The following is a 19,488-nucleotide window of genomic DNA, read 5'->3' on the forward strand; positions in this document are numbered from 1 at the left end:
ATTCAGTAGTAGTCCCAACAGGCCAGGACAGCTTTTCAGCAACCAACCTGCTCTGCTGCTGCTGTCTACCTCACTGACGACACTTTCAGCCTCAGCAGTGGAGGCAAGGAGAACAAAAGCAGTGAGAGCCAAGATGTTTCCCCAGCCCTGGTCTAAAGTGTTATTGGAGGGGTATTGGGGGGCGGGGCCGGGTTGGTGAGCAGGGTCAGCCATCAACACAGATGGATATTAGCCTGATAGATATTACAGAGTACATTTGTTGTGCAAAGCAGCTTTCAATTCTTATCTAACTCTTCAGCCAAATTTATAGAGCAAATGTGGTACGCTTAATGTGTCCAAGATCCTATGTTTCAGCCACCCATCTGCATTAAGTGCCAGCTAGTTTGGTATCATGACAGAAGAAAATTGCATGGAAAGTGGGAGGAAATGTTTATGCTGTAATAATTTGTAACCACAAGCTGCAATCTAGCTTTTCTTACAGCCCTATCAAAGATAATAGGAATATTGTCAACTGAAGATACTTTATATTGGTCTTCAGACACATGGAACAACATAAGCCCTATGCTGCATGTAAGCTAGGCACATAATTGTGGAATTTTCAAGATACAAAGCAGTGGAATAAACAAAGCAGTAATCCACATGAGCTAAATCAGCACATACAGCACTGTTTAGTGCAATATGAACCCGACAAAAAATACTGTTAATCAGTGTCTCCAAAAGAAGTACTATTGTGAGTATGTTTGCCTCCATCACTTGCCAAACAAACTGATTTTCCAGCACCAGCTTTCTCCAATCCGTAATGAGTCTTATTTCTTCCGTTATGAGAACCTGAAGAGCAATAAGACCAGCTGGCAAATTTTCTATTTTCTAAAGGGTAAAAGCGTAGAAAGGAGACACAATGCTCCAGAATGTTCTCTGCTTATGGAAATCATGATAATAGCCTCCAAGAGAACCATAAGAAACAGAGTCCAAATAACTAAAACTGATGTTAGACTGTTGCAGGCAAATTCCTCGATTTATGGGTCTACAGAATAGTAATGGCTGAAAGTGAATGCAGAGCTAGCCATCTATATATGCCTGCCATTCAATGGTAGTATTAGTCAGCGCTGCCACGGGGAACGGGAAAGGTGTGTTTCAATGTCTTGAAGCAAGAAGACCTAAAAACATACAAAAGATTTTTTTCAGCAGGCACTGAAAAGAGTACAGTGAAGGCACCTGTTTGATCTCAATAGGCAGGGAGTTCCAAAGTGCAGGCATTGCCACACTAAATGATTAAGTTCTTATAAATGTGGAATGGGTATTACGTGGCACCTGTAATAGTGACAATTCAACTGATTGAAGCAGTCAAGTGGGTAAAGGCAATATTGTACGTAAACAGGCCCCAAGTTGTTAAGGGCTTTAAATACTAATAGTATCACCTTTAACTTGGTTCAGTAGCAAATTGGCAAGCAGTGCAGATTCCTGAGCACAGGTGTTCTATGCTGACAAGGCCTCATCCTGGTAGCAATTGTGCTACAGCATTCTGCTCTAAATGCAGCTGCTGGATCAGCATCTATGTAAAATTAATATTTTGTGCCCTAACCTGCATCACTTTACACCAGCTTACTGAAGTTGCATTTGTCATTTTACTGCCCACTTATTCAGTTTGGAGAGAATAAATACCAGACAACAGAGCTGTTAGTGGATGGGTGAGTGATTGAGATAATTTTTGATGTACCCGGCCATCTACCCGCCATCCTATCCCAACTCAACTCCCCATAGGTATCTCAAATTAACCATAAGTGTCTCCTCTAGTTAGGACAATTTCAAGGCAATTTTGATGTGAAAGTACTACAAATGTCCAATCTAGTCAGAGGTCCAATTGCAATGCATAAAACACTCATTGTTTTTGAAACTCTTGTTTTAAAAAGTCCTTTGCATTTCTGGGGTACCTAATACAATGAAAAAACCACAGCAGCGATGCATTGCTTGGGATACTGTGGATTAGAAATGGAATATTCTGTTTTGAAAAGTAGTAGCTTTCTGCAATCACTAAGGAAATCGCAAGGAATGCAGTTAGATTTGAAGCCTTTTGGCAGAGTAGGGCAGACAATGGGGAAGCATGGTGTTAATTATCCTCATTATCTCAGTAGGATGATAGCTCTGGAGCCAGAAGAATAGCAATCTGAATCTCAACACTACTGACTATTTACTCTTCTTCATTTCACAGAAGTAATATACTAATTTGTTTCAGAAATCTCCAAAGCCTGCCAAATCTTCCTTAAATGGAAATACGGCTTTACATTCAAAACCTCTAAGTGTGCTCCCTACTGCCACTGGGCAATTGTCAACAGCATTTGGAAGAGCAGCAGAAAATGGAATCTGATGTATAAGCAAATATGAAGAATTATTGTCATGGGTCAACTCAAGTCAAGAGGACTGTTTAACTGCAGCACGGCAAACAGAATCCTCTTACTGCCCATCACAACTTTTGAGATACCGTTAGATGTCCCAAAATCGGGATTTACAAGGCTGTACCCATGCTGTGCAAGGGACGTGGGTGGCAGTGTGGGTTAAACCACAGAGCCTAGGACTTGCTGATCAGAAGGTTGGCAGTTCAAATCCCCATGACGGGCTCCCGTTGCTCGGTCCCTGCTCCTGCCAATCTAGCAGTTCGAAAGCACGTCAAAGTGCAAGTAGATAAATAGGTACCGCTCCAGCGGGAAGGTAAACGGTGTTTCTGTGCACTGCTCTGGTTCGCCAGAAGTGGTTTAGTCATGCTGGCCACATGACCTGGAAGCTGTACGCCGGCTCTCTTGGCCAATAAAGCGAGATGAGCGCCGCAACCCCAGAGTCGGCCACGACTGGACCTAATGGTCAGGGGTCCCTTTACCTTTACCTTACCCATGCTGTGCATCTTGAAGTCACTCAGATGACCTTCAGAGTCATTCATGACAAACAAGGTTGTTGCTTCAAAAAGTTATTTAATGAATGTTAAATGTTACACTGGAATTTGAAACTTTTGTGGGGAGGGAAGGTGTTGCTCCCAAGGCCATCCTAAGGTCCAAAACATTAGCCCCAAAAGAAGAAACAATTGCCATACACTTGAAAAGCCTCACTTAGTGTGTCACAATAATCACGCTGGCTGTTTGTCCTAGAAAAAATTCTAGATTGTTTGAGAACTGTTTCTGAATGGACACAAGACACCATTGCTGGCTGCTCCAATAGAAGTCATAATAAATCAGGGCAGAAATGGTCCATCCATTGTTCAGTCTTAAGAACGTAAGAAGAGCTTGCTGGATCAGGCCACTGTCCCATCTAGTCCAGCATGTTCTCCCAGTGGCCACCCTGATGCCTGTGGGAAACCCTCAAGCAGGGCAATTTATTGGCCTTAAGAGTCTTAATTTCTTGTAGCCAGAATTGCCAAGAATAATGTTGCACTGCCTTAAAACTCTGCTTCTTGAAGTAGGAAGGGAAATAGGAGGACATAGGACACATTAGTTCCAAAGGGAGGAAAAGCCAACTCGTTATGCTTGAGCTGCAGTGAACAAATTAGGAAAATAATATATATTTTATTGCCCTAAGAAACAGAATTTATAGAGATAAAGGGAGTCTGAGTCTGACAGTAGTTGAAAACTTATCTGGACACATTGCTGAAGTGGAAGGAAAGGTTAAACAAAGGAATCCACTTATCTAGGTATCAAGAGTTTAGTTTTGAGTTACAAGATGTGACAGAAAAGGTAGTAGAGAACTTTTAAAAAGGATTAAAGGTTGGCACAGAGCCAAGAAAGCCAACTGACAGGCAAATGTTTAATCCACTGACACATTTAGACCACGAACAATGCAAACCCATAACTGTGCTTTACCTCTTGACATAGGTAGATATAAAGAGCCTGTAGTAAAAATTTCTCCAAGCTTGCTCAGTTTGCATAAACCTATTTCTCTTTTTTTAAAAAAAATAGTTGTAGGCCAACTGAAGTAATCATTTGTTTTTAGCAATAGTTATATTATAACCACAGAATCCAGAAAGCAATGTGAGGGGAAAGGGCTAATGTAACAGAGCATGAATGGAAACAGCCTCTTAACATCAAACTTTTGCGTTGATGATAATGTAGAGCATCTGTGTAGTGGCACTGTGTGTGTTTAACACAAATATATGATTCTTTTCTCCTTCAGCTTAATATATAAGACCTCAGCACAAACTAACAATATGCTTGGGTTGCAGTATCCACGCTAGAAGCTGAGAGTCATCCTTTTGACTTTCAAATCCATGGATTCATTTCAGGAAGCCGTTAACAATTCAATCATATTTCATGGGTTTCCTGGCCAATATTGGGCTGTTGTGGTGTTACTGCTGACCTTTGTTTTTCAAAGCAATTCTTTTAACTTTTTCTTCCTTATTCCATTTCTGTTCAAACCTCCTGACTCTTACTCTTTGCTGTGTTTAATTCTCTTATTGTTCTTTCATTAAAGGTTGCTTGTGCTTCACAGTGGCACCTGTTTCTTGGGTAAATCAGCCCATGCCGAGATTTTCCCAGTTCCTTGCGATCGCAAGAGATTTACTGTTCCACCAACTATAGAACAGCGTATAAGACAAGAATTAAGACATTATATACATCATGAACTTTGTGTCTTAAAATTAACAGGGAGACTGGGCCATAAGGTAAATTTAGAGAAGCAGCCAACACTGCTCCTTTTCCTTCATTATACATCTTTAGGTGCCAGGTGAAACATTCCTCTTCAACCCGGCTTTGGGCTGATTAATATTCTACGGCCTTTTAAATGTGTTGGGAGGGAGTATTGTTTTATTTTTGTTCTAAATAACCAATTTGAGCTTTTATCCTGTACTTTTATCTTGTGAACCACCCTGAGATTTTCAGATGAAGGGCAGCATATAAATTTAACAAATAATATTAAGACTGTATTGCAAATTGCAATATGCCTCCAGCTGGCAAGCACTTCCTAGCTATTCAGCATAGCTAGTAGGATATGGCAATTCTATGAATCACCGCTGATATGAGAGAAGCTTAAACAAAACTAAGCCAACATGATTGCTAGGAACATAGAAAGCTGCTTTATACCAAGTCAGCCTACTTGTCCAGCCAACCCAGTATTGTCAACTCTGATTGGCAGCAGCTCTCCTGCATCTGAGGCACAGATTTTCCCAATCACCTGCTACCTGACCCCCTTAACTCGAGATGCCAAGCACTGAAGCTGCATGCAAATGACGTCTCTCTGCTCTGGTCTGATAAGCTGTGGTTCCTCACCATGTATGTAATAATGTTTGAAGATTATGACATGTGTACCCACTCTTTCAACACCTTTATTAATGTGGTTGTAGATTTTTCCTGCACCCCAGATGTTGGACTTCTTTATTTTGTGAATGACAAATAAGACCTTCCCGGAGCCTGAGAAACAGATGCTCAATAACAGAGATACTATTAGAAGAGAATTTAGAAGCACATGAGGCAGATACGTATGCAGGGGAACAGGTAAATGTCTGAGAAGCCAGAGAGAGGAGGGAGAGCAACAAAAGAACACAGAGGAGTAGGAATATAGCAGGTGTACTAATCTTCAGAGACAGGTAATGGAGAGAGACAGAGGCAAACAATGTAGTGATATTTAAAGATTTTCTCTGCCACAGTGAAAACTAGAAAGATTCTCAAACAAAAGCTGGAAAGGTAACATTTCCTAACATAGGCGATCCCTCCATCAGTATTTCTGGAATTTGCAACGCATCATTGGACTAGCACTGAATTCCAGCATGTCCAAGCCTAGCCAATTTTTTGCTGGTCAGACCCTAGCTCAGGTGAACTTTCTCCTTCCCATCTTACTATTCTTAGTTCTGCTGGAGAACTCTAGCCAATCTACACATCCAGCTAACCAAGCAGGAAATGCTGGCAGGACTCTCAGCTACACAGATCAGCAGCTGTCTTTAAAAGTAAAGAAGCACGTATGCTATCACTCACAGGATGTTAGGCATTATATGTCTATTGGCACTGACAGCTTCCTCAGTGCTGTCCTCAAGATGATGTCTCATAAGAGTGAAAGGGTACTTCAGTCTCTGTTTGCATGCAGTTACTTGCTCTTCTTCTCAGCTGTTGTGGTGCTGTCAGTAGTAGATCTATTACTGGGTTGAGATCAGCTATATTTCACATTGACTGCTAGAGACGTTTTCTAGACATGCTCTATACACACATGTGTGGAAGGCTCCTGAGATGCTTGGGACTTTTGATACTAGTCTCAGTTTCTACTATGAATTCATTTTATTTTAAAAGGGTAGTTCTTCTAAATGGTTCACTGAAAATGTCAACTCGGTGTATTGTGGCAGTAAAAATGCCCTCACTGTTAGGAATTAAAACGATTAAACAGCAAGTTATGATGTTTCCAATAAAGGCCTACAGAATATCCACAGAGAGAATACTGTATGAAATTCTTATTGCCTCAACTCAGAAAAAGTGATAGGAAGGCTGGAAAGGGACAAAACAATTAAGGTGATGTGTGATTTTTCTTCTTGAGTGTAAGACTGGATAAAAATTAATAAATAACTTCTGAGGCAGAGTTTAAAAGACAGAGATGCTTTTTAGCAAATAAAAAGGATCACTGAGTGAGCAACAAAATAGGAGTTTGTAAAAATTGCGAATGGCTAGAAAGAGGGAATTGGAAAAGAATTATTCATTGGGAACTGAACTATGGGAAGTATTATGAGGTGAGCCAGGAACCGGGAAAAAGGAGCTGTGAAATCAGGAATAGAGGTCAAACCACAATGCATGACCAGAGACATAACATACATGAGAGCTTGAGAACCCCTTGCTGCTAAAATGAGGCTCCACTAGAAAAGGAATCTCTTTAAACTTCTTCCTGCACAGCAGGATCCAACCTGAGTAGGTGCAGTCAATCCAGAAGCTTCTTCACCAAGAAGACTGCCTCCTACGGTTCACTTGTTTACCACATGGGGTAGCCACACAAGATTCCAGCACCCCCAGGCAGTCTCAAAATCAAGAATATATTCTGTATCCCATGCTGAGGGTCCACAGACGAGAAGAGATGCACACTCTAGCCTCTGTTGTCTGCTGGGGAACACAGGCCCCTGGAAGGCTACACCCTATGTCTCCCAGAAAGAATAAGAGAAGGCAAGTCTGGCTCCATTTATCAGCCAAAGGAGGAGGAGCTGAAGGGAGCTTGCTTCTTCCCTCTGTGTGAAATAGCACTTGACTCCAACTGTCAGTCACCCTTGGGCCAGAGAGCCAAAGGGAAGTTTACTCTGGTCTCTACCATCCACTGGTTCAACCTTCTGTCTCCTAGGAACATCATAGCAAGGGAAAGACCAGACCAGTTTCATCTATCACTGCTACAGGGAGTTTCCTGCCAGAAAGAAATCTCTAACTGCCAGTTGCCCTGCAGATGTGACGGGAAGAACACTCTGGCCTTTGCCATCAGTCAGAGGAGCAAGAGCAGCTGGGCCAGTCACAGCACCTTAATCCAGGCAAGGCCACCCACATAGGAAGATCCGCCTGACTCTAAGTGGATATAAATGCCTGGTTGTGACTCAACACCTTGTTCTGGCATTGTCAAACTGACATACTTCTTCTACCTTTCCCCTCAGTTCGTGTGTCCTGACTTTTCTTTTGTAAGCCTGATGGCAGAAGCCTCAGGGTTTGTTTTTTAAACTGATGTGAGCCACTTTGGGAGACAATATTTGTCTGAAAAGTGGTCTAAGAACGTAAGAACAATACTACTAATACTAATATGCAAGAGCAACAAACCCTCATCTAATGCTGTTGATAAGCAGCAGCTTTAGGACAAACGAAAGGAAGTATTTCTTATTCCAACATATAACCAACCTATGAAACTCATTGTCACAGGACTGGGGTAGTATATAGACCATAACACTAGCAATGGCTACTAACTAAAATTTTCATAAACAAAGTTTCCTAGATGATGCAGATTGTGTATCATGCCCTTCCTGTGAACTTGGCTACAGTGTCTAGTTGGCTACTGTTGGGAGTGTTAATGATCTGGGATGCTGCCCCTGCGAGACTTATTCCAGGAACAGATTCTTCTCCTGAGGGTCCTCTTCACTTTGGAACCTTTTTCCCGCCTTTCAGCTGAGCCCTTGTAGGTCCTTTGGTGCTTCTCATTCAAGGAAAACTCATAGAATCAAGAAGCTGTCTTATTCCAAATCAGACCATTTACCTAGCTACCTCAGTAGATGTCAATGGTGACTAGCAGTGGCTCTCCAGGATTTCAGACAGGACAGAAGTCTTTTCCAGCCTCACTTGGAGATGCTTAGGATTGAACCTAGAACCTTTTGGCATGCAAAGAATATGTTGTAGCACTGAGCTACACTCCCCCCCCATACATAATGAATACACCTGAGGGAAGGCAGGGAGAGTAGACAGAATAAAGGTATCTTAGTCTCCCTTCCCTGGTCCCGTCACCACCCGTGATGTCTCTTTATGGCAGCCTTTTTGAGGGCATAGGAATTTACTAGCTTATTCTCTGAGAACCCCTGAGACATAATGAAACGTGTGGTGTATGCCAAGTACACCACTCAGCCTTAATGAAAACTGGTTTAGTATCCTTGCAGCAAATTTATGGAACTGTGATAGGATTTATTTTACCCAATGCAAATGATTCTTTCCTAATTTTACAAATAAAGATAGTGAAAGTTTTCATGTCTATAGCATCCTAAAAAACAAAAAACACATTTGACAACCAGACAAAAGCTTGAGCTCTTGCAGTTTGGTTGATATCAAGCTATGACCTCACCCGGTGAGCTTAATTTGATCTTCCTTTGGTAATACTGTAACACTTGGTTAATGCATTTTGACGGGCTCACATATCATATATTAACCTTCCACATTTGCAAGGAACATGGATTTAACCCGCTGGCTAATAATACCACTTATGCACATGGAAAGCAGAAGAGAGGGGACAGGAACTCAAGTTTTGCATGTATGCCAAGGCTTTACATCAGCATGTGGCAGAGCTGGGCAAACACTGAATGTCCAGAGCATCCACTGCAGCTGATGCCAGCACCCCTTTATTTATTTGTATTAGCAGGCAGAAAATAACTGTGCTCTCTGCCAGAGCTTTGCTTTCGCTACCTGCCCCGCTCCCCCACCAGCTCAGAGCATGCTGAAGTCAGTATTTAGTTTTACATATGTCTCTTGTCAAAAACAGCAAGAAAACCACCGGCTGCATGTGTGTCCTCTTCCAAAAACCCAAAGTTTCTTCTCTGGATCCCATGCAAGATTTTTGGACAATTGTGCCACATACACAGGAGTCTGGAATTTGCCCTACCACATTTTCAGCTGAAGTTAATGTCAGGTTACAGCAACATTAAGATATCCTGGCAGGCAGCCAATGCTCTTTTCTTGCTAGGTAAATTACAGATGGCGCTCACATCCTGCCTCCTTAAAAGTTAGAAAGAGCTGGCTGGTATGCAACAATGAAATAAATAAAATAAATATTTCAGTAGCAAAGCCCTTTTGAGAGGGTTTCTAAAGGGATGAAATGATTTCAAATGTACAGGTTGACAGAAATATCAAAGTGCTTATTTATACAGACAGAAAATTAAAAGCAGAAAGTCCAGTTCCAGTTCCTTTCAGTTTGTTAGCCACTATGGAAATATTTTGAGATATTGTTGGGATGTGGCAGAACTTCAATTGAAAAGCTGAAAATACATAATGTTTTGTACATGATCTTGTGTTTCTGGTAATTGTAAGGGCAATTATATATGCTAACCTCTCCTTCACTCCACTCTGCCTAAGCCCCAACAGCCCCAGAGTGACCTAATACCTAAAAGTTTACTTGTCATAGTAGCAAGCAATATTTATCCTATCATGACACAACTGCAGCTGAATTTGTGTAGGTAGAAAAGCAACCCAATGAGTCTGGGATAAAGTAAATGTTTCCAGAACTCTATGTGCTGAGGAATTTCTAATCAACATCCCTTTTCATAGCAGTTTTCTAGGCTTTGTGACGTGGACCATAAAAGACTATGGGTAAAATCCAACGTTGCATGAGTGGAAGTCTCTTCTGCTTGCATGCAGTCACCATTGGATGTCAGCCTACGTCAATGTGCACTGCAATGTTCTTCAATTCTTGGAAATAATAATTAATGTTTTTTTTCTAGCTGAAGAATCCAATCCCAGTTAATTCTAATTAGCATTAATTCATGCTAAGTTAAATACATTTTATTTAGCCAATTATATTTTCAAGGCCTATGACTGGTGTCTTATATTTTCAAAGCCGATGACTTCTGATATATTTTGTTTCAGGATTTGTGATGCTTCCACTTGATGTATCTGAACACAACTAGGACTTTTCAATCACAATATCTGAACTTTACTGTTACTAAAAACATAATGTCCCATACCTGGTACTGTTGTCCTTCCATGAACAGCAGTCTCATTAGACAGGAGATCTTTTGAGTTGGAAGTGAATGGCGATTGTCTAAATGTATCTTCAGGGAAAAAAGGGCTAAGGAAAAGAACGATTTGTTTTCTTTTAAGCTGACATAATACTAATCAGAGAAAAAAAATCACAGTAATGCACAATTAAATACGTTCTGATTACAATGTCACAATGAAAATTGCTTTTGAAACTCAAATAAAGACTAACCTTTGGAAAAAAAATTCAGTTGTTTTACAAAATGATTTGATCATCACTCCCTACTGAATTCTGTATTGTTATCTACGCAGCATACCATGTATCAAAACCGAAAAAACCGGAGCTTTTTGTAGAAATACTTGGGAGAAAGAGACAAATGGTAGTGGCTTTTGAGGTGAGACAGAGCTGCTCTCCTGATATTGGAATCACTTCTGCTTACTGGTTGGTGCAGGGCAATGTAGGCTGGGGGGGGGGCACCAGTGGAAGTGCTAGATTGACCATACCACTGCATCTGCCCAACCCCGACCTTGCTGCCATCCCATCACCATCCAGGTAAGATGCAGTGACCCCAGGGGCAGGTGGGTGGCCCACAACCACCACATGGGCCTCCCCTGAAGTTAAAAATCAAAAGCCCTCAATGCCAATAATGTAATTTTGATGCATGGCCTCTATGTTTTCCCAGCTATTCCTTAATGAAGAACCACCATCTTTCGCTGGCTATGGTTCGCATTAGAAAAGCAGCATTAGCGGAGACATTTTAAGGAGACATGCATGTTCCTGAAGCCCAGTGATGTTTGTGCAAAGGAATTTCAGGACATGGCACAGTATATCAGGTTTTATGGAGTGCCACATTGCAAAGAGCTCACAGTTCAGACATAAGTTCCAGCAACATGTCCAAGCCAAGTTAATCCAGCTGGTGTGGATACAGTAAATGTCAGTATGAAGACTGACACATCCTGTCTGAATATTCTTCTATAGGGAGGACAGTGCTTCTCCCTGTCCTGAGTGGCCCTTAGTGGGAGACTGATTTTCTCAGGAAAATGTCTGTATCACTGGAGGAGCCTAAATGAAGCTAAGCATTCTCCTTACAGTTATTCCCCTCATCTCTGGCTGAGCCAATATATTCTGTTTCCTATGCAAGGAAGTGGTTTAGGTTGTGACAGGAAGACCTCGGAGCTCTAGGACTACAAACTGAGAAGCCGTGTGCCTTTTTACACAACTTATTTACTGACAGAGGGAAAATCAGTTCATGTTCAACCCAACAAGTAAAACTTGGCTCCTGCATGCAAAAGTTTTTGTGTGGATAAATTGACCCGAGCTATACCTGGAATGATGGACTAAAATGATGGACAGGATTTCACAATGGAAGAGACAGTGGTGTAGTGGTTAGAGTGTTGGACTAGGACCTATGAAACCAGGAATCAACCCCCCCCCCCCCCCCGCATCCAGCTCACTGGGTTACCTTGGGACAACCACATTCTCTCAGCCTAACCTACCTCACAGGGTTATTGTGAGGATTTGATAGGGAGGAAAAGGATCACATACACAACTTTATGCTCGTTGGAGGAAAGGTGAGATATAAATGTAATAAAAAATTAAATAAAAATAAAAGACTAGATAAATGGTTGAGAAAGAATGGATAATTCTTTTTGGTATACTGTACCCAAGTGTTTGGGGTGTTCAACAGATGGATTTCTGCTCATGATTGGGGGTCTACCTGCATGCTACTTTTGAGGACAATCAAGTCCCATATAATATCGCATGTTACTTGAGCATGGGTGCTCTGAGGCTCACTGTTTGCCTGTTTGTTTACACATATGCTGAGGTTTCTCTGGGTGTTGTCATCTGCCAGCCATCCATTTCCACTTTGTTTCTATCAGCCCACAGGAAAGGACGCAGCCTGCCTTTTGTGCAGAACTGCTCTTGCACGAAACAGCTCTATTAAAAATAAAAATTGCCCTTGCAGATAGATGAGGTGGAAAGCAGGAGGAAAGCAAGTGGTAGCCTTTCATGAAAGGGATCCAAATCCTGACTTGACTTGGACAGACAGACACCCTCACACACTTTTTAAAAACTGCTTTTTTGTGCAAATCTGGTGTATCTGCACACAGATACACACAGGTAAACAAATACCTGCTCACAACAGACTCCAGGTTTCCAGAATTTATGGTGGGTACAGAAGCACTAATTGAGGGGTGGAGAAAATAACACACAGCAAGAAACGTCTCATCAAGCTCCGCCTGCTAGTGCAGATAGGAAACATCGGGATATATTTTGGAGGCAAAAAATCTAAGGTGCTCATGTGTATTCCCACAAAGGCCCAACAGACACAACCACCCACATGACCTAGAGGAGACACAGCCTTGATTAACAAGACTTGCCAGGACACCTGGGAAACTACAGTCCTGCCTTGTTCTGCTAAATAAGAATAAGCAGAGGCAATGGCATGGGCAGCTGCTTTTTCCTTTTCCATGTTTTGCTGAATCTAGAAGAGGCACCGATGAACTGAAGTGAGATCTCAAGGAAAGACTAGAGACGAGAGAAATCACTGCACTTTGGAACAACTCTGCAATAATCAAGCATGACAGAGGCCAGAGGTGAAGAGGGACCGAGAGAGTGAGGTTTCATATCCAATGTGAGTCTCTATTACAGGAAGTAGGTACAGAGAACATATTTTTTTCCTTCCTACTGTAGTTAACAATCCTATGATTTATAAGCACATCAGAAATGTATCAACGCTGCTGCTGCTGCTGATTTATTGCCTTAGCTGCCCTAATACTATGAGCTTATTGATTGAATTAATTTTTAATCACATGTCAAACAGAAATATATCAGCTTATCGCATAGATAGCATGGGCATGATCATGCCAAACTTAAGCATTAAAAAAAAAAAATTCCCCTGATTTTTGTGGGAAATATTTAGGTATGAGCTCATGAGATCAATGAGATTTAAAAGGGCATAACTTTGGTTTGATAACACCATGTACGATTCTCCATCTGATACACTGCAGCATTTCAAAATCTGAAATAACACTTCCACTACACCAATGCCAAGTACCTGCCATGTTACAGGATGCTTTATCTGTATGGCCTTTGCAGAGTGCCCATTCAACACGCCAGTGAAGTAGGCCAATGGAACAGAAAAACACCAGATAGTTCTAGGTAGGGTCAGTTCCTTTACTGACAGAATAACGCAGTTCCACAGCTTTTAAGTTACATTCCATTGTAATATACTGTACAGTCATACCTTGGGTTGAAGTTGCTTCAGGTTGAGCGCTTTCAGGTTGTGCTCCATGGCGACCAGGAAGTAACAGAATGCATTACTTCCGGGTTTTGCTGCTTGCGCATGTGCAGACAGTCAAAATGATGTCACGCGCATGCGCGGAAGTGGCAAATCGCGACCCGCGCAGATGCTGGTTGCGTTTACTTCAGGGTGTGAACGGGGCTCCGGAACGGATCCCATTCGTATCCAGAGCTACCACTGTACCGTCCTTCCAGCAGCATACAGTCACCTTGCAGTGCCCCAAACAGAATAGACTTTGGCCAAGAGCAAACTTGCTTCAACCACAAGTGTATTTATGCTTGTGCTGAGTCACCCTCACATGCTTGCTGACACACTCTCATGTTTAACTAGGTGCAGGTACTAAACCCTTTGACCTTTTTCTCTGCATGCATAAAAGCCCTTATACATCAACTTATCATGCTCCAACAATTATGCTGCTTACCTAGTTGTAGCTGTGATGGTGTTATCCTTAGAGTGATTGTGCTCTTTGCTCACTTTTTCTGCAAAGATATAAATTATTATTTTTAATTAGTCAAAATGAACAAAAGTATTTCCTTTAAAAGTTCTAGTTCTGGCCATTTTCAGCTGAGGAAAATCTTATTTGTATGGATTTATCAACTTATTATCCAAATCTCCTCTCCAACCTCTCATTTACATTGTAAAACATGCATCAGTGTTCCCTTGCTGAAAAATTCCCCTATTCAATTTATGTGCTTTCCTTTGATATTATAAATTTGCTTGAATACTATGGGAAACAAATAAATTGGCAAAAGGAAAACAAGGTGCCTTGATGTAAGAACAAATGACTGCAAGGAAACTATTCCTGTATTATTTAGAGACCTGGAAAGAAGAAGTTATCTGTGGCTTATGGCACCCATTGTAAGTAAGATATATGTCTCATGTCACACATACAGAGGTGGGGAAAGAAAAATCAAAAGTCATGCATGCTTAATTTTTCCTCTAGGCAATGTAGGAATAGGTTTTTGCCCAGGTAATTAACTGCTTTTTTGGAATGGAACTCCCTTCTAGTTTGTCATTAAGCATATTCAACTGATGGCAGAAACTATTTCGTAATCTTCCTAGAACACAAATTTAAACTCTCCACATCCAGTTCAAATGTTGCAATCTTGCTGTGACTCATAACTTTATTGTTCAAAAGGAAAGAAGTTCTGTGCCCATGGATTTCCACTGAGTGCCACAGGTTCAACAGGGCAGAAAGGACCACAGGATATGCTGCTGAACCTTTAAGAACAGGAACAATGGCGCATGAAAAGAAGTGGCACCACACAGATACTGGCAGTAAAATTGTGTTTATCTGTAATGCAGTGAGCCTATATGGTTTAGTGGTTAGAGTGTTAGACCTAGAACCTGAGAGCTGAAATCCACACTGGGCCATGAAGCTCACTGGGTGACCTTGGGCAGTCACCATCTCTTGGCCTAAACTACCTCATAGGGTTATTGTGAGGATAAAATGGGGAGCATGAGAATCATGTATGCCACCTTGAGCTTCTTGGAGGAAAGGTGGGATATAAATGTAATAATAAATAAACTAAAATTAAAAAGCAAAACAAATTTACAGCCTAAATACAATAAAGGCAACCCCCATTTACGCACGTTCAATATGTGTGTGACCGCACATATGCACATCGTGCCGAATCGAGAAGTGAACCAAAATCATCATAAAAATGTCACAAAATGGGGGACGGGCGGGGTGTTTGCAGACCTTTTAAATAGTGTTTCAAATATAAGCAATTTCACTGATGTGAACAGTGCCTTGGAACATAGCCCCTGAGTAAACGGGGAGTTGCTTGTAGGACTTTCTTTCCAGGATGCTTTTAGGATTGCACGGTAAGTCTCCAGTTAATCTGCAACAGTATTTTTTACTTTTTGCTACTGCAGTACTTACAAAGCTATTTTTCTAGATAGGAAAGCTTTATCAGAAGCACATTTACTCATAAAAAAGCCACACTGCATTTAAAAGGACTTATAGTACCATCTTACACACATCTACTCAGAATTATGTCCAATGAATTCAATGGGACTAAGTTCTTAGGTAATTGCGTATAACTGAGGTAGGCAATATGGCACCCTCCATGTTTCCATTGGTCATGCCGGCTGCAGCAGTAGGCAGTAGAAGACCAACAATATCTGGTGGTCACCATATTGGCTGCCCGTGGTGTACAGAATTGTAGCCTTAAGGTCCTAGTAAGGACTTCAGCCTCAGTTCAACACATTCAAATTCAGAATTTAACAAAAACGAGGAAAGTAGACTGTAGGTATCCAACTACTTTATTTACCTGACAACTGAAAAAGTAGCTCTGAAGCCATCTTCACTGATATATCTTGGCTGAAGAGGTTTCTCTCAGGGAGCACTCGGCCTTCTGGTATCTTTTGTATGTGTTCAGTTATCTCTTGCCTGAGTAAAGTGCTATAACTGATGTTTTGGCTAGGTGAAACTGAGGCTTGGGAATCATGAATATCAACTTCCATGGGCTCTTCTTTGATCTTTATTATTTGAGATTCCTTGCAACTTTCCGCTGCAAATAGAAGAAAACAAAACAAAGCACCACAAGGTTGCTTATTATTCATCTATTTAGCATTTAAAATGTAAGGTTAGGCTATACAAGTCTTACACATTATTTTGCAAGAACAACAGTACCATGCATCACTACTAACTTCACATATTACCAAGTGTTAAAAGAATGACTCAGGTAAATCAAAGAACTACAGCAGCTATTTGTTTGCTTGTACTGTAAGTATGCAGTGACAAAAATATTTACTGTTTGTTTTTAAAAAACATCCTGCATCTTTTGGTAAAAATGAAAACTTTGAGAACTTGGAAACTCTAAAAGAAGAAATGCTTTCATAACAGAAACTGGCAACCATTAGGATTCATTGTTTTACAAAGTTACACTAACCATACATAACTTCTGTTTAAAACTCAGTTCATTCATTCAGTGTCATAGGCCTCTCACAACTAAAATGTATTTATTTACCAAACTTATTTGCTGATTTCCAGGCACAGTACTCAATTTGGATTTCATTCTTGTTACTAATAATAGCCAAGAATCTCTCTCTCGCTTGTATTAATAAGTTCAGTAAAGGATGTCCTGTAAAGTCAAAGGTGGTTTTAGGGTAGCGCGACCGGTTTGGCCACACTGGGCACCATGCTACATGGGGCACCACAACAATGTAGAACAGAGTGAGAGAAGCAAGGGGTGGGGGTGGAATTTAGCATTGCACAGGGTGATGCTGAAATGTGAAAGCCCAAAGTCTGCCACTGGCAAAGTACAAGGTAGATTGATGTGTTGTACAAATAATAAAAGGAAACATGAGCAAATCTCTTTTGTCACCCCCACCAACTCATTCAATAGATAGGAATGAAATTTGTTTAAATTATAGCTATCGTGCATAATGCATCTTGGATCCCATCAGAATTTGATTCCCTCCCCTCAACTGTTTCCCCCTCAGTGTTTTGAAGTCCTCTTCTTCATTCAAGGAAAGAACCACTTTTTCACTCCTGCTGCAGTTCTTGGACTGCTCTCTGTGGCTGAAAAATGCTTTGGTTTTGAGTGCAGGTGAAGTGACCGTTTCCTTTTGAAGTATTCGCTGTCCTTCACTTCAAAGAGATGTCAAAGGTTGAACTTCAAGAGAACTTGACCAGGAGACAAAAAAGAAAAGCAAAAGGCGCCACCTTGAAAGGCAGGTGGTCTGCTCTGAGACGCAACTCTGCTTTTGAAACCCTCAGCAAGGATCTGGCTCAGGATTCCTGTGGACACTGTCAATTAAAAATAATTATAAAGAAACCGAGGAGGGTGGAAGAGGTAAAAAGGAAGATGAAAGTATGGAAGGACAAGAGGAAGGCGCTTGCAGGAATGGGAATCAGGCTCTTCAAGCCTAGTGGTCATATTTTCTTCTGGGCAACCTCCCGGGTGACCACAAGCCACTGGAATACAGAACCAGAGGAAAAAGTGGGTACAGCAAGACACCTCTGATCCTCCATCCAGACAAGCCAAAGGACTTATCAGAGTTCAAGGACACATTCTAGCTAGGTAAAAACACTCAAGAGGATGTGAAGCAAAGCTGGTGAGGGGTGAGGCAGAGGAGTGTGGCAAGGGGAGAGTCCTGAGAGCTAGTCAGAGATGATTGGAAGGCTACATTTGGGTCCTGGCCTTAAGGTTCTTCACCCTTGCCAAAGAGCTTCCATCAGTAAATCTGTCAGTTCTTTATTCTTTGGGCACAACAATACAAACTTGGCTGGGAAGTAGCAGATCCACCACTGCATCCAAAGTCTTGCTACTTGCACCAGCGTAAGGGGTGTGTGTATGTGTGTTTAGGTTTTTTGTTGTGCCAGCTGAGGGGCAAAAACTGGGACCCTTAATAGGGGACAGGTCAGCTTAGAATCCAGTAGATGCAACCCTGCTCTGCCTCGTAACACCCTGTTTTGAAGTTTTATCCTGGCTACACCACAGTTTATTTGGCTCTCCCAGCTGGGGGTTCCATGGATGTGGAGCCCCACACCTGTGCACGAAACACCTGTTCCACCTGCATGGAGCAGGTGTTAGAATTACAGTTTTGGTCGCCAATCTCTTGTGCCCGGTGAAATAGCTGTGGAACCAGCCTGCTTATGCTCAGTCTCTCAAACCATTGTATGCAGGCAGGGTAACTTGTGCTATGTCACGATGCTCCCTGATCGTTCTACAAAGTTGTGAAGAAACAATGGTGAAGGATTTGCCCGCAGAAATGTAAATGCCAGCAGTTTAGAGGAGGAGGAGGAGGAACTGGCTGTCATGACTCTTTTTAAGAAATGCTGGGGAAAGAATCATTATTTCAGCTTGGGGAGTCACTCGTACTCCATTATGTCAAAAGCAGTTGACAGATGAAATAGCACCATCATTTGTTTTACTGTTGCTGTGTGCCATGAAATTGTCCATCCATGTTACCAATGCTTTACAATGTTGTGACCTGGTTTCAAGGCTGACTGGAAGGGGTCAAACGCTAACAGATCAGTTTGCTGTCCTTCTCCTGCTTGAGAACAGGTGATAGGCTGTAGGATAGCCAATTAATCTCACAGGCTTCAAGCAGAAGAGACAGTTGCTGTTTGCGTCACCTCCTCCTATCTTCCTCCTAGAGAAAGATGAAGTATGCAGAAAACGAAAGGGGGAAGGCTGCACATATTATTTGTTGCAATAGAAAGGTGCAGAATAGGACTCAACTAGCTGTTGGGAATCTCAATGTTATAAGCACAATGAAGGAGAATTGGTTGCCCTGCTACTGGCAAGACTGAGGAATTTAACTGGATGGTGCACACACACACTTGCCATCTTTTAAGTCATGATTTTGACAACTAGAGAGGGAAGGTTTTTCTTTTCCTTTGTATCTGTTACCCAACAGCATTGATATGTGGAAATTCTCTGAATGAAACTTCAGTCAGTGAAATTCTCAGTTTGCCTTCCACAGCTGAAGCCTTAATTTTTTGTTTCCAACTGCATGAATTCATCACACAACCAGATGCATGAAGCAGAGGGATTCTGTGTAGGTTTTAATTTGGGGAGCAGCATATGAATTAGTGTAAACGTTCATTGATAATTGAGGTATTATAAGTTCACTAAGCTCTTCCTCCTGGGCAAGGGAGATCACTCTTATAAATGAGGCCTAGTTAGGGTTGCTTCACACATGGCCATTTCCTAAACAGAAGCTTCTTCCATGTAGGTAGGTGTGGGGAACCTTCTTCAGCCCAAGCACAACATTCCCTTAGAATCATAAAACTGTACAGTTGGAAGGGATCTCAAGGGCTATCTAGTCCAACCCCCGGCAATGCAGGAATC

At 41.6% G+C, this 19,488-nt stretch overlaps 1 protein-coding gene across 5 annotated transcripts in view; it reads right to left on the bottom strand.

The window, feature by feature from the left end:
* Positions 1-19,488, bottom strand: part of ZNF827 (zinc finger protein 827) — a 114,895-nt gene that overhangs the window by 22,390 nt on the left and 73,017 nt on the right. For all 5 annotated transcript variants that reach the window (XM_079990586.1, XM_079990589.1, XM_079990588.1 and 2 more), the window contains exons 6-8: positions 15,958-16,197; positions 14,103-14,160; positions 10,364-10,467 (exon numbers count right to left, since the gene is read on the bottom strand). In XM_079990586.1, the coding sequence (XP_079846712.1) occupies positions 10,364-10,467; positions 14,103-14,160; positions 15,958-16,197 (402 nt within the window). The remainder of the gene's footprint in view (positions 1-10,363; positions 10,468-14,102; positions 14,161-15,957; positions 16,198-19,488) is intronic.

Source organism: Podarcis cretensis, assembly GCF_951804945.1.
Source record: "Podarcis cretensis genome assembly, chromosome: 9".
NCBI classification, from domain to species: domain Eukaryota; kingdom Metazoa; phylum Chordata; class Lepidosauria; order Squamata; family Lacertidae; genus Podarcis; species Podarcis cretensis.